At 40.8% G+C, this 16,483-nt stretch overlaps 1 protein-coding gene across 7 annotated transcripts in view; it reads left to right on the top strand.

The window, feature by feature from the left end:
* Positions 1-6,537: 6,537 nt before the first annotated feature.
* Positions 6,538-16,483, top strand: part of LOC124175518 (angiopoietin-2-like) — a 68,832-nt gene continuing 58,886 nt past the window's right edge. For 4 of the 7 annotated variants that reach the window (XM_046555861.1, XM_046555859.1, XM_046555860.1 and 1 more), the window contains exons 1-2: positions 6,579-6,853; positions 7,591-8,448. In XM_046555861.1, the coding sequence (XP_046411817.1) occupies positions 8,267-8,448 (182 nt within the window). In that variant the 5' untranslated portion in view covers positions 6,579-6,853; positions 7,591-8,266. The other 3 variants (XM_046555858.1, XM_046555856.1, XM_046555857.1) reach the window with 3 other exon arrangements.

Raw genomic sequence — 16,483 nt, 5'->3', positions numbered from 1 at the left:
CATTATGTGTTTACGATATCACTGAAATCCTTCGAGTTTCCACGGTTGCGGTGTCTAATACATCAGGCAGGTATGCACAATGTACAACAATATATATCCTGCGCAAAGTCATTCTTGTATCCCGAAGAGAGACACTGTTAAGGCACCCGGCTGATCGTGAGAGCTAATTATTTACGAAATTATTGTAATCCCTAATTCTCGTCTAACGTGCTCAATATTGCACGAAAACAGTCTCACGATGGCTCATTTTACTCCTCGTTCGTGACGGAATTGGGCAAAGTAACTCAGCTATGCACTTTTTGGTCCCTGAAATGCGCGAAATGTAGGAATGGTAACACGCGTCAAAAAAAGTACACATTTCTTTAACGATTTTCTGGTTACGAGTAACTTTCCCGAATTTTCCTACAAACGAGAGACTTACCGTCGGAATTTGAACTCTTTTCGTTCGTTTGTTTATTTCATATAGGAAGAAAAAGGCTGAATTTGCTCGGTCGGTAAAGGTAGTACTAATACATGACCTCAAGCCTGCGGCTACTAATCTGCTTTTGGTTTGGAGATATAAGTACGTTACTGAACAGTATACTGGATAAATATTTTGTTCCTCCATTATTAAGAATATTGAGAATTACGCATGGTTAATTATTACAACTTCCTTTCTCACACGTATGTGTAAACCATACAAGTATATCCGCACGATCCAAGGTGTAAATCGAGTGTAACTTCAAGGCGAACATTCTCCCGCGGTAAGCGTTTGAGATTCGACCTTACTCCAATATCGAATTGTAGTGCTGGAAATCGCCCCTTTGCAGAGTGCAGACTGCACTTACTATTAAAAATGTATATTATACATTATATACCATGTATACGCCGTAACATGGTCATTACAATTGACGGTTGCCCTATACATTTCATAAATTCTCACCTACTTCCAAAGGCATTGAATGTACAGCCTGCAGGAAGTCTTATTTTTTGCATACTTCATTATACGAGCGTATGCAATAAAAACTTGCAGCAAGGCAAGCGCAGCATATACCTGTAGGTTATACATAGGCGACGTCACGACTTCTCGTCTGAAGGGATAATTGCAAAAAAGAAAGATTCTAAATTCCAGCGCATTCGCTACGCATCGTTGGTCGATCGCATGATCACTTGTGAATATTTACTCTGAATAACACCCGGGTTTATACCTCGTCCTCGGGATATTGCAGATGAGATACGACTTCTACGCGTTGCGATAGCTGCAGATGTTAATCGGACCCTGGGCTGCAGAAATTTCCTACTCACGAGATGTTGGCGGTGCCGACTCCCTGATTAAAAGTTAACCGTTTCCATAATGACCCGAGACCAATGAGTTACATCTAGTTAATACCGTTTTCGCATTAAAGTATTCTGGTGCGGACGCGTTAATCTCCTTATTATTCCTACAGTCGCGTAGCCTTTCAAATTCATAACTCAAGTTGTAGTTTATACGGTATAAAATATAACGGCATCCATGTTAATTACGCGGAGAGTCGTTTCGGGGAAAACACACACGTAGACTGATTAATAACATACCTTGTGCTGCTGCAGTAAGTGCACATGAAATCTTTCAGTGCATTACGCTTTTCAAAATGCATTTTGCTGATATCAGGAAGATGTCAAGTTTTCAATACGAAAAAATTGTACTTCTTTAATTTTTAATTATTAATTATACAACATGCATGTTTTTCCGTATTCGAGTATGCGCCAAAATCCTAACAAGTTTCGCGTTCTTTCCCTCATTCTTCTGCCATACAATCAGAGAAGCAAACCCTGACACAAACCCTGTACGAATCTTCTTATGCCCGTTGAAATATTGATCTTGGTAAAATTATATTAAACTTTCACTAGTTTTTGCTTAGGGCAGGATCGTGATAAGCCGGATCTTTGCGGCAGTTGTTAAGCACATGTCACATGTTCCCACATTCAGCCCTGAGTAAAAGCTGGTGAAAGTCTACTCTAATTTTACCAAGTTCAATATATTGATGAACATTATGAAAATTTGTATACGAAGTTATATCGTAAATCAGGATTTTTAGTGTATCAACTGAAATTTAGTTGTTGCAATAATAATTATGTAGTGATCTTTGCCTCCGCTTTGTATTTTAACAAGTGATATTTTCAGAGCTAAGATTTGTATCTGTTATATTTTATCTGATGGGTGAGACAGTGTCAACCGTAGCGACAGTGATACTATAAACATAGATTGAAACTTCAGTTTTACCTTAACGTATATTAATTACATGAAAGCGATCAGTTATTATCAGGGATCAGGTCAAACGACTACTAAGAATTACTGTTAATAAGTGAAATAATATTGTACACATGTAGATTATGAGTTGGCGTTGCCAAGAAATTCTTTTCCTCCGTACTCGTGGCACGTTACAATTCTACACAGACCAAAAAGGAATTAAAATTTTTAAGAAGGGGTTTTTTGTCGGAAAAATTGTGGGAAGCCCAGGTCGATGAGACAAAGGATTGATTTTTACGTACCTTTACCCAAATTTTCTCTTCGCTTCAAGTTACTGTACCCGTACCGAATATTCATCTTAATGTTTGGCATTTGCATTGTTGTAAATTGTAACAGTGTAAATTGAGAGTCTTAAAATTAGTCATAATAATTAAGAAAATAAAAATCTTTGCAATTCATCGAGCATTAGCTAAATACGAGGGTAATAATAATTAGGTACACTGGTAAACAGCGGTTTGTTGCCTTCGGTATTTCAGTGTTATTAGTAAGACGTAATGTCAACGAACCTAGGTGTAAGCGTAGTTTTCCAAAATTGGCTCCAGTTATTTATTTCATAGATATCTTCATAAGCGACTGAAAAAGCAGTATTTAGATTAAACTCGATTTTTTTCAATTATCTAAAGTTCATTTAAAAAACAATGCTACACGGCTTGACGAACAAAAACAAAAAAAAAATTCTGCTACCGCCCCGATTATTCTTCCGTGAATTTTCGTTTTTGACAACGAAGAATTTACGAACATAGTCGTGATTTTCTTCTTAAATTCTACTTTTTCGAAGACCAAAATTCACAGAAAAAATCAAGGTGGCATAAAAAATTCTTTTTTTATCTTACTGTTTTTCTGTGTTATCCGAGGGGGATAGCTAGATACAACCGACGGCGACCTTCCGTCTCGTGTCTCACGTCTGGGGTGGCCAGACAATGAATAACCTATACATATACCCCGCGCCCACCGATGAACAGATAATAACGAGATACGCGGAATGAAGCGTGGCACACGGGTCGATTGCCTTGCACTTCGTTTAACCTTTACTCGTGTAATATCGTGTACTGCTGCATCTTGTAAGTCGTTGTGCACGTAACGGAGCGGGTGTTATTACGTTGTGTAAAAGGCGCGTGCAGCGGGGGCGGTGAACTCGACCGCGAAGCAACTTTACAGGTGTGACGTCTTCCCCTGGATTATAAAATATCGGAGGAATTTGGATTCACAGTCGATATGTCTGGTATTTGGTTGTTTTCGTCTATACGTTACTCGTACGAGATCGTTCCGAGAAGATATCAATTCTCATTAGCAGTTGCGCGAAACGAACAGTGGTGGTTATTCGGTTTGGAAGCACAATGATTTTCCAGGTATTAATCAAAGGACAGAATAAATTTTTGTTGTATCGACTGCAACTAGGAAATGGCACTCGTCAAAGACATGGGACGGGGTTCGAGTTCCAAATTTGTAAAGTTTCGACAGCGCCTGATTACGAATTATTTTGTGGCGAAACTTGAAGTAAAGAAATCAAACTTTTATGGAAGAACAAAGTTTCGAAATGCAAGGTTCCGAAAATCCAAGTTACGATAGAGCCAAGTTCCTATAAATGTAAAGTTATTCGATGAAGCAAAATTCCGAAAAATAAAGTTTCGATAGATAAAATTTCGTAAATCAATGTATGCTCACACAGCGTAGTTAACTCAACGAGGGGGTGTGAAAAATCAGAATGACCAGGATTCCGAACGTAAAAATATTGAAAATCCGAAACAAAGAAAGTTCAAAGTGGTGAAATTTCACCAAGCCAGAATTTCACAGAACTGAAAAGCTTTGATCATTCAGAGTTTCGATGTTTGATTCTTCAATGTTCTCGTTTTCGGAACTTTGACTTGTCGGAGTTACGCCGTTTCGTCATTTTGTCCTTTGAGGCTTTTACCCTTTCAGAATTTTGCACTTCCGGAACTTTGAGCGTCGGTTTTCGGATCATTCAAAGCTTCGATGTTTCGTCCAAGTTTGATTTCTTGACTTCAAGTTTCGCCACCGAAACATTCGTAATTTGGCGCTGTCGGAACTTTCAAAATTCGGAATTTCCACACCGCCTCTGTCCGCGTTTCGCAGACTCTGCTCTTGAGCAACCGCGAGCCAGGAGTCCGCAGATGCGAAGAAGAGAATCAAGACTTGCCTGCTCCGCGATTCGGCAAATCGTCGTCGAGCAGATTTCCGACGCATCGTGGATCACGCCGGAGGCGAACCACGCGACGGTCCGCAATGCAGCCGGAAATACCGTTTCACAATGTCCAAGAGTCGTCGTATTTGAACAGTGAAACTTTTGATCGGAGAAACACGCGTCGCTCTGAGCATTTTGTGGGCCAAACGACGATTATCATACATTCTGACGTTTGCGGTAATTGACGATAGGTATATTTCGACACTCGGCCCTCTGGACTGGAAAAATGACAGGCCAGGCCGCGTTCGCGGGAACAACAGATTAATTAATATTCGACGCTGGAAAATTTCAAAGTTGCGGGTCCACTTCGAGATCGATCAGTCTCGACGTGCGGAATAGTCCTCGGAGTTGCGAAACTGCAGCCTCTCCAGCGGAACTAGCCTTCGAGCTGTACGTCGAGTGGAACCCGAGCTCCGGGTGTAAATCGCGCCGGTGATAGTCCGATAAGAAGCATGATTGCGAGCTACGAACGATGTTTCTATAAGACAATGGGAATGTGCAGCGTTATGGTGTTTCACTTCGGCCCGAGCCGACGACCACCTACGGCCTTCGACGATTCTAGGACAATCTTAGTGCCAGCCTTTCTATATCCAGGTATAGACCATTTTTCCTCCGACTGAATATCGTGGCTCTAGCCTACCGTGCAGCTTGTAGATATTAACCAGCAGCAGGTAGCCCAGATATCGCGCGGCCGCAAAACTAGACGATTTCAATCCCCCGACACGATTATCAAAGCTCACCTACTCGATCAGAGTTTCCCTCGCGACACGCGACGAACACACCGGAGTAAATTTTACGAAAAAACGCTCCTCCGATATGACGACGTATCGGATAACCCCGTGTACGCAGACAGGCAAGGACTATCGTGCCGCACGTTGTGGTCCCCAAAATATTGAATCCTGCTTTGAAAAAATCTAATAGTAATAATGAATAATATCGCGATTATCCTTGACTTAAATTTTCTAGTGGCATTTATACAATCGCGAACGCGCGTGTCTGTATCATATAGGTATAAATCGTGTGTGTCTCGTGTCAAAATAGGATCGGCCTGTAACAACGTGTACCGGTAACTTAATCGATTCCGTAGCCTTGTGCAGAATTCAACATTTGATATGGCATGGTTTCAACTACCAATGGATTATTATATTGTGCCTCTCACGTAGATGGAGACTTGCCTCTAGTCATCTCTTTTGGCAATAAATGAATCGGCAGGTTCTCATCGAGTACAAGCTAAATTAAAAAAATTATTGCTATCCTCGGTACATAAAAAATAATCGTTTAGTTTAAGTATTACATTTACATTTTCCCCGAGCTATGTTATACGTGCAGAAACATTGAGAATGATAATCTTGTAGGTACTTAAAAAATTACTTCCGCATCTGTGAAACATTTGTGCAAAAATATCAAGCCGCGTTAAGCGAATGAGTCAGGTTAATTTAATAGTTGCAATTTGTAAAAATTTCCCCATACCGCCAATTGATACTTACATGATTACAGTCCAATTGTAATTACGGATAAAGGGTACTGGAGTACCTGTTAGAAAACATTTCTTCGGCGAAAATTCTCGCCCGACCAAGTTTTTTGTGTATATATATACACGGAAAGAATAAAAATGCAGTGTTACTAAAAACGACAGGAAAAGAGGGACACGTGACGTTTTTTTTTTCTGTAAATTATAGTTCCTCGAAATACAGAATTTATTCTAGAAACAGTGAAAACCATTGCGTGCAGAGTAAAACCTGCTACATCTATAGTAAAAAATTACAAAATGTATTTGACACGGGTATATTTTAACAAAAACCTCTACGTGTCCCTATTTTTCTGCAGTTTTGAGTAAAATCTGCTCCCTTTCCTCTCCCTGCGTATAAACAGCCTTCGTTCCGTTTTGTTCTGGTTACTTCTCTTCGCTCGTTCGGTTTTCGATATATATCATCGATCCGTAGCACCGACTATCATGCACGCGGCGTGCCCCACCATGCCGGTAAAGATCTTATGTGAAAGTAAGTCTGCCGGTTGACTGAGAGCGCGTGCCCTGGCCCGGGGACGACTGGGTATAGGACACCGAGTTCGCGGTAGACAGACGAAGGTAGGGACAGACACTTTGCCAGCTGCCGCGTCTACGGACGGACCGGACCCACCGAGACAGAGACTGTCGCTTGACACGAGGAGCCAAGTCGAGATCGTAAAATTGAACAATAATACTTCTATCGCCTCTCGTCGCAAGAGTTTGTGAAAATAAAAAACCCGCCGAAAAATAATAACGAAAGCAAACACTTAATATCGGCATACGCACCAGTTGTATAGTTTTTCATTATTTTATTTATTTTTTCTATATTTTTTGTTCGTTGAAAAGTTTTATCTGACATATTGTTACACATGTGGTAAATATTTGGTATATTAATACGTATATCTGATTCGGAAATTGTGAGACGTTCGTTGTACCTACTGTACTGTTTCATTGAATTTTAACGACAAAAACTGTCTTGTTACATACCTGGAATATAACTTCACCGTCTTGCCAATTTTGTTTGCACTTACGCGACGGACTGAGTAGGGACTGCGTGAAGAGAAAAAGCATTGCTGGAAAAAAAAAATTTCATTTCCTCCCCTCTCGCAATATTCATGCATATATATAGATTCGTTCTCGACACAAATCTCGTTCAGTCTCGACACAGCCGTGAGAGGTTCCTGATCGTTTAACAAACGATTCTCCACCTTTCTCGCCGTTTGAAAATTCGGCAACACACCCAGATTGTACGATAACAGTTGCTTATATATTTTTTATATCCGTTGAATTTGAAATAGCGTGTTTAATCACATTGAATATTGCAAAATTGAAATGTATGGAAAGATATATTTAAATTGGTAGTAAAAATTCGTTAATTATAGCTAAGGTCAATTGATTGATTGGAAACATGAATCGAACGTCACACAGTTTTCGAAAATTTCTGTAGATCTGGGATGAAAGAAGAAATTTGATATGTATAGCGGACGGTCGTGCAAATATATAATCGTTATTTAGAGAGGCTCGCTTTCTACATGTTATTGATAATTGTTGGAGAAAAAATTAAATACTAAACTAAATCAACGTTTGTTTCTTTCTTTTTTCTTGGAGCAGAATAATCTGGCCTGGACGAAAGAGACGAGGGATACTTGGATTAACTATCGGGACAAAAATTTTCATAAGCGCGGTGTTTAATCATGCATTTTTCAAAACGAGACATTTCGACCGAGGATATGGTGCTGGTTGTACAATTCCACTGAAATCATTGGACTGCTACGTGGCGAAAGTGAATTGATAACCGGAAGGACGATAAGCAGCTACGAGTCTGAATTGATAACCTGCATTCACTCAGTGACTTGTTCGCTTTTATCTTTGACTCGGATCAAATTCGAGCAACGCAGACCCATTGCCAGTGATAATTACGTGGAATAAACAGAACACCACGGATCCAGAGGAACTAATCGCCCTTGTAAATCGGAAATTCTGCGCCTCGCGACCTGAACGTTTTAACGGTTTTAACACGTTGACAATAAAATGGCGATGACAGATAAATGAATAAACAAATAAGCAAATAAATAAATAAATCAATAGATAAAGGGAGAAAGCAGTAGGGCGAGTCAAAAATTGATGACAGGAAATAAACTCGGTGAATCGTATTAAAGTGAAAATATAATCGGGAAAGTGGTGTAAAGGAATTGAGCCAAATAAGATATTGTTATAGTGCATAAAATACTGTGACTAAATTGGAACGGTTCTTAGAGAAAAATCCGAGATCCGAACGGCAGTGACCATGATAAAATTTGTGCTAGCGGCGTATCTTTTAGGCTTCGTGCTTGCCGGAAGTCCAAGACTTCCGAGGACCTCGGCCGACCAGCGCAGCATCAGAAACGCAAACAGCATTAGCAGCGCAACGAGCAACAACATCAACGGAAGTCTACTTCCCGCTCCCTCGCGAGGCGCTAATCGGAACAGGTGAGTTCCTTGTCATATTTCGTTGCCGAGTACGCCTGTTGAATGAGATCCGTAACTTCTGACCTAAAGGTAAGCCTACCGGACACACCCGATTATTAGCTCTTCTATTTTAGTATAATAACAAATTTATGGCACAAATTGTGAATTTCTCGATGAGTAAAACCAAATGGCAGAGGGTCAGACGATGCAAATTTATTTTTCGGTAATTCTAGAACTAAGGATCAAGCGGATGCAACCAAACGAGGTCAATAATTGGGACAGGGTCAATAACTGGTACACCTACCTCAATCATTGTCGAATTTTTTTTGACGAGGATTCGGTTTCCTCTCAAGTCTCCTCGAGTAGCTCACGGCTCGAGTACAAACAGAGCTGCTTGAGAACTTTCGCTGGAATTACGTGTGCGCGTTTATTGAAGGATATTACCTACTCGGATTCCGACAGTGCTTGTAGTGATTTTTCTTTTACGTTGGAATCGAAAATTCACAATTTAACGATTAAACTTTCGTTGCGTCTGTTAATAATTAAAAACACAGCTGCTCTCCGGCCTAGTGCAAGGTATATGAATATCATTAACAGGTGCGCGTGTAATTTTGAGAATAAGTTACGTCGATACACCGTAAAATTTAGTTAACGCGCCTACTTCGATATCTCGCTTAATTATAATATTTAAGTCAATGCGGCCAGGTCAGACAATTTGTGGCACATCCTCTAAATGCCAAGTGCCTCGACGATAAATATGAAAACTGGACGCGCGATCGAGTCCTTACGACCGAACACCATTGCGTTAAATAAAATTTTAGAAATGTCTGGGAGCTGTTTATCTCGAAGTTTATTTTATATTTTTTACCCATCAAACTGAGAGAGTAAAAGTTGGTAAGCTTGTAATATCGCATCATTGCACAGCCGGAAATCACCAACAAAAAAACGTTTAACGCTGCGTCTTTACACGAATGTATCTTACCGTGATGCGATAGAAAGCGAAATTGCTATGGGTGAAAAATTTCACAGTTTAACGTAGCAACTGGCAGGACGTTGTTAATAATTAATTGATTTTACTGAACTCCGGCTCTGATCAAGCACAATTGCTGAACCTTATATTTTATACCGTTGAAAACACGATGCTTTGTGAAAATTTGCTCACCAGATCACGTTTTCATCGATCTCGAATCGAGGTGTAAAAAAACGAAAGTAAAGTCGTGGAAAACTAGAACGCTGTAACAGTATTCTTAGATTGTCCCGGAACTGCGGCTCCTCTTCTTCCTCCAATTTGTCAAGTATATAAACACAAAGTTCTAGAAGCCAGTGCTTATAATGATCGTGAATTTATTGGCGCATGAGATAACAAACCGACATTGATGTGTCTCAGCATTTTTTATTTTTTTGTTTCATTTTTTCACATTCCTTGCCAGTCCTTAGTCCGATACATATGCGAATCCTGATATTTAGACTGGATCAGCCTTGAATCCACCTTATACTAATGTTGTATGTATGCCTACGCATGCGTATACATTGAGTCATGGGGGTCATAGACTGGTTCCTAATATGAATGGTAGTTCGGTACAGTAGCACGGAAATTATAAAAGCTCGTTCTTTTCTGCACTTCGTTTTTTTCTCAATTCCCACCTACTTACCGATACTATACTGATACACTCAACCGGTGTACAAAGATCTGTCACCACGACGCAACGATGCCTATAAAACCAGATGGTGCCGCCGTATCTGCACCTACATAAGAACGGCATCGGCATGCCTTTCGAACAATTTACAACTCGAGATGGACACGCGGTGATCTGTTTTTAGACGCTTGTACCTTGTTGCTCGCCGCTTGTATACCGAATGTCAGATTCAAATTGCAACCATCAAGGAAGAAGGATTGTCGAGATTATCTATCTAGGTTAAGGCTCGAGGCTGAACCTCTGATTGCACAGGCTTTACGACTCGATCGAATTGAATGTTATTGATTTGGGTAACTGGTTCTGTTTTGAAAACTGTCACGATTTTTTGCTGTTGTATTACAGTGACGTGCCTATTCTATGATTGAAACAAAACCAGCTTGTCACGAACCATTCGACGCTCCGAATGCAATTTGACCCTGCATCTGTGCATTGGTCGTCTTCCTTCGTTACGAAGGAGTATCGTGAAAGTTATTGAGGTTATCGAAACAAATTCACAAGACATTGCGTGGATCGTTAGTGGGTTCTATAATTCTATTGGTTCACCATTTAAATGATACGCAAATTTTATACCTCGATGAAACATACCCAGGCAAAGTATCCCGGTATCCAAACTCTCGTCGAAGACCCATTCGGCATAGTTGAGTCATGCATTCTCGTTTTTGACTCGCGATTCAATGGGAGACAAAACTACACTAAATGATCATCAGTCCAACCGACGTGTTTCTACGTACTCCTAGACTCGCAAAAAAAGCGGGAGAAAAAATTCCGCAACAAAAACCGTACGAGAACGATTGTGTTTTTTGTCTACTTCTTGGACTTAATTATCGTGCGGTCAGGTCACGAGGTCAGTTAAAATTCGTCATTCCGGGGATCACTGATTCGCAGTCTCTGATCTCGAGAGCATAACAATATGACGCAGTGATACTTGGGCGCGTCAATTCCTTCCTTCCTTCTTTGCTTCCTTTCATTCCTGGGTACTTTCGAATGACGTTACTGTTGACATTTGTTGCGGTTACACACACCACCGCGGACACGCGTGCTGTCGCGTGTACGAACCTTTTCTACTTTGAATTCAATCGATGATGCGGCGACGATGCGATAAGGAAGAAAGACGCAACCTGGCAGGTGTTAACCTTGGGGAAGACCGCGAGACGAGATAGCGGGAAGGATGGAAAGCGTGCTTGTATATGTACGTTGCGCGGTAAGCTAGTCATTCGTGAACAGGACTCACTCAACTCTCTTACAACTTGTGCTGTTGGGTATGCGGTGTACACCTACTCCGGGCGTAACGGTACCTTGAGTATGTGCACACGCAGCTTCCATGAGTCTTACCTAACGATATGCCTACATCGAACCTCGCAAGCTCTTCATCATCAGGATCTCTAGGCTCAGTCGCCTGGCTTTAGCTTTTTCCAATACTCTTGGAGCATTGCCCGAGATGATTTTCGCCAGCCCGGGTGTTCCGCGTCGCTGGGTCGACGAGCCGTGCGTTGAATCATAATTTTAAGGCCAAATGCTCCGCTTCTCGCAGGAAATCACACAGACGTCAGCTTCTTTGTCCAATAGATTTTTCGGACGGATCACTCGCCGCGTTTTTGGTACAGTACAATTTTACAGGTGAACGCAATTGAAATTGATTCGGTTCGTCAGCGGTATAATCTGCTCGTCGCGGTATTAGCGTGCAAACACCGTTTATCACCATGAATTATCGAAGTAGAAAGTGCCTGTGCACAGAGCCTTTCGAGAGAATGAGATTTCGCGTCCGCGGTTCCGTTGCGTGCTGCTGCCGACATTTTATGGGTCTTCGGTGGTTTTGGATCTTTACCGGGATCGTGATGTTGTCAGATCTTTCCGTATGTAACATAGGCCAAGCGCTTGCCTGATGACAAGGAACAGGTCTTAATTATCAGCGCAAAGGTTGGAGTGGGTTTTGAGGTTTAAATTTTTGGAAACTTCGCAACGGTGTCTCGTGTACTCTCGACTACGCAACTTTCCTTCATCAAGAATCGTGGTGCAATCAATTGAATGCAATTATAAAATGGGTAAATTAATGTCGCAACTAAGGCATGTATCATTCAAGAAAGCTTTATATTTAATGCATCGATATAAGTAACTAGCGCAGCACAGTACGTCCAGTAGGTACTAATGCATGTACACTGCAGTCGTGAGTGTTTTTCTTGTTTTTCTAAAGAACGAAATATGCCGAGTGAGTGAGCCAAGCTTCCCATTAAGGCATCAACCAACTACCCCAGGTGTCGATAAATCACGCTTGATGACCCATGGAGCGAAGGGATTTGAAAAGATACCCAACGAAGATCGCGAACGCGCTCGTATCCATTCGCATGATTCGAAAGATCGTCCGTATCCGTTTATCAAATACTCTCGCGTGGGTGGTGAACAACTTTATCCTATTGTCGACTATCTCGTACATTCATCTCCCGCTGGTTGTACATACTTCGCAATGTTCCGTAGATACATCATCGGATACCGACGTCTGTTCTCGAGAATTTATAATCTCGAATGATTATTCAACAACGTGCGACAAACCTGTGAAGAAGCATTCACAACAACAAGGTCAATGACATGGAAACATTGATAGTAAGCAAAGTATTTCCCACAGTTTACACACAATCGTAATTCCGCGCACAGTTTCAATTGTTATGACTTGCTGAACCTGTGATCATAATTGAGGAGTAGATATACTGTAATATCTGAGAATCAGGACGACGGGATAATGAAAGCGTTTGCTCTGTATTTATGCACAACGAACAATGCACGATGGATTAATCGACGTTCAAAATACGCAGGCACTTGTAATAACATCGTAATCTACGGATAAAATCTCTCGATAACCGATGACCATCTCATATTCATGGAGGAAATTTTGATTAAAACGCTGCAGCAATATAATCGAACATGTTTCGCGGAGTTCTTCAAAAGCTTCAAGAGTCCAGGGTAAATATTACGACGGTGCTACACCACAATTGAAATAAACTTAGACCGCAGTGCAGCCCATGATTGCGAGGTTTCTCAAAGCGAATTAGCGATGCTGTTTGGTACCGCGTAAAGAACATCACCTCCGCACTCGTCATGGAAAGATGGATAAGATAATTAGTTTAGGTAGCATTCTTAGTCGTGCTATATAGGCTATATAGCTGCTACCAGGATTAACCTAGTTTCAAACTAATATTTTCTAATTTTTTAACCGTGAGTCACCATTAATCAACAACAATCAAGGATAATTGCATTGGAACGGAGAGCTTTTATTCCAAACTCGACCCGAACAAGTTTTTTTTTTTTTTTTCCTTAGACAATGTTGAAAACCCATACTATAACCCTCCAGATCGTAGCAGTGAAAATATTTGAGATGAACTGGCTGGAGATGAAGCTTCATAAATTATTCTTGCCAATTATTCTGCTTCCTTTCGTTCGCATTCTTTGCTCAACTATCGGACGGCGATCATCAGCAATAAATATTTACTGTTTTGCCAATGGAGGAGTGTAAAAACTTTGGGGAAAGTCATGCAGAATGCCAAACTAAGCGCACTTTCTGGAACCTGATTTTTACCTCCATTTTTCTGATCGATTGAAATGACTCATATTTGCAAGCATCGATAAAACATAGGGTAGGGAACCGCGTCGAGAAAGCCAATCCCATTGGTCTATTGTGGTGGGTCATCTCGAGATAGCCCTGCCATGGGTTTAACGCGTGTCTGAAACTAGCCATCGATTTGCGAAAACTTCACACATGAAGTGATTTTTATAGAAAAAAACCACTCTAATCTATGGCGTTTCGACATTTATAATACTTATCTACTGATTCAAATAATTTGAAAATGGTAAACAATTCGCACGTGTACAAAGCTTTAGTTAATCGGTGGCCTGCTATTGATGGCTAGCTTCAGCTTCATTCGTAGCTACGCGAGGTGCCGGACTGGATCAATGGTACCTACTCACCTGATCGAAAATCTCCACAGACCGACACCTGTTCCTAGAGGCGTGCGTCGCCCACGCGCCGTGGCCGTTTCGTCTCTCTCTCGAAACGTCGATTTGTGTGCATAGCTGTGTGTGTGTGTTTGTGTATTGCGTGTGGTTAGTAACTGAAATGGCACCAGGAAACTCTCCCATTTCCGTCCCCATTAGCGCGCCTTTTCATCGTGGCTACTTCACGGAGTCCTTTCGTTATGGTAATCGCATAAGTTTGTTTGATTGGGAAATTGGGAAGAGCGAGAGAAAGAGAGAGAGACAATGCTATGTATCTACGAATCCCACGCACAGATGAGAGAGACTCGAAAACGATCACGATTTGCGGTGATATTTTGTAATTTTGTGAGTAACGTTGGATCATCTTTGCCACAGATTTGTGTTCTTTATTTCGTATAATTACCAGCTCAGCCTTTAACGGTTATTACCGGTTGGCATTCACGGTGCTGAGATTGAATATCACCTATTAGAAGATGTAACCGTTCCATGTAAACGAGGATAAGGAATTGAGCCGTGGGTAAGGAATCGCATGCCAATGATCGATCAATTCTTCAAACTACGTCGTTCAATCGGAAGCGAATCTTGTTTATGGCGGTATAAATAATTTTATTATACCACTATGCTGGACGTAAAATAATGGGATCGTTATGTGGCTAATTGAGTTTGGGAATACAATTATAATAGAGCTAATTGCGTGCGCACTAATCAACAGTGGCAAGGAGAATTCGTGCGATATCTCCACATATTTTATGCGTAAAGATTATAGTCAGCGATCCATGGATCGATTCTAAAAATATTGCAAATCCTTGTTCGTGTAGGTTACAGAATCACAGGATTCCCGCATAAACCTCAAATATATCAGCAGATTGTTACATGGCTATTCGACTAAATGTTAATCGATACTAATAAAATCACCATAAACCCGACATTGGCATTTTATTTCTTCTGGTACGTTTACTGAGATACTGTTCTTATCTGTATGGGATTCGTAACTTTGACTGTGAGGCTAATTGGTACTGATGAAAAAAGAATACATAATGCTGTGGACAAGAAAATATGCTTGTAGGGCAGGGCGAAGCCCGTATTATACGTGTATCAATGTATAGATGAATTCTAATTTGATTAGTGAAAGGTGTTAAGCCTAGGCAAAGCCACCGACAAAGTATCGGGACAAGATGAAAGAATTGGCGTTGACTGCCTTGGCGACGGTGATAACATTGAATCAATGCGGAAACAAAACAACGTATGCTCTACGACGCTTGACGCGATGCGTGTCCTATATTTACAATTAACTGTTGGGGGTGGGGGTTGGAAGAATTTATTAAAATTTAAAATCATTTCTACTAAATAATGAATATTGCGTATATTTGATAAGGTACGACTAGCATGAGACATTTTCATTTCTTGAGCGATATATTAAAACACGAGCCGCCGTTATACTTAAAATTCATTCTTTCATCCACTCCGTATGTATATTGTTTAAAAATGGTGTATATTGTTAAAATTATAAATAATTGTAAATAATTGTATTTCGTCGAGGCACTATACTCTTGGATTTCATTGGGTTTGTCCCGTTTCTTTCTATTAAACCTCTCTTTAATTTTTATGTGGCCTTCGGAGTTTTTACTAATTAGGTTTCAAACGTCCTTCATTGTGGTAAAATTCACTTTTCTTGCACATTCCTCGATTTTCGGTAGTTGATGTTCAATTTCGGTGATGGGAACCGCTGCACCTCCTTCCTCCTAGAGAGACGTTGACCAAGAGCAGTCATTATCTTCTTATACTTGAAATTGGTGACGACACACACCAGGTGTCCCACTCCATGGGTCTAAGCTCATCCGCTCACGTTGTGCTCATTGAGCGGTTACATTCGAATCATTACGATATGTAAATGTTCTTGAAACTATAAATAATAAAGCTTTCAAACGCAAATTTCTCTGAACGTTTTCATTTTCTTGAAAAAAGTAAAACTCCCAAAAATAGGTACGATTTTAGACCGTCCATGCTGTATCCCGCTTTAATTATCGCTCTTCAACCAAAGTATGAGACTCAACGATAATATTGAACTTGATCACTCTTACGACCGTGCCTTTTTGCCACGCAATACTACTATGCTATTTGGTTAGTCACAAATAGTCACCCTGACAATGACAATGGATGGATTTCTCTCCCGGATGGTCCCGCAGAATACGTGCCGTCGTGCACGCACCCGATCGTACGTTGTGAACAGGTTTTAATTGATCAAGAGACGAATGTTCATCATTCGATGAATAGGTCACAAGTGTACGCCAGTCGCACAAATTTATGCCTGTCACGACGGACAGAGCATGCCATGCTGATAAAATTTCTTAAAAAAATTGTCGGTTTCTGTTCGA

The sequence above is a fragment of the Neodiprion fabricii genome, chromosome 2 (assembly GCF_021155785.1).
Source record: "Neodiprion fabricii isolate iyNeoFabr1 chromosome 2, iyNeoFabr1.1, whole genome shotgun sequence".
Classification (NCBI taxonomy): Eukaryota; Metazoa; Arthropoda; class Insecta; order Hymenoptera; family Diprionidae; genus Neodiprion; species Neodiprion fabricii.
This window is presented reverse-complemented; position numbering and strand designations above follow the sequence as displayed.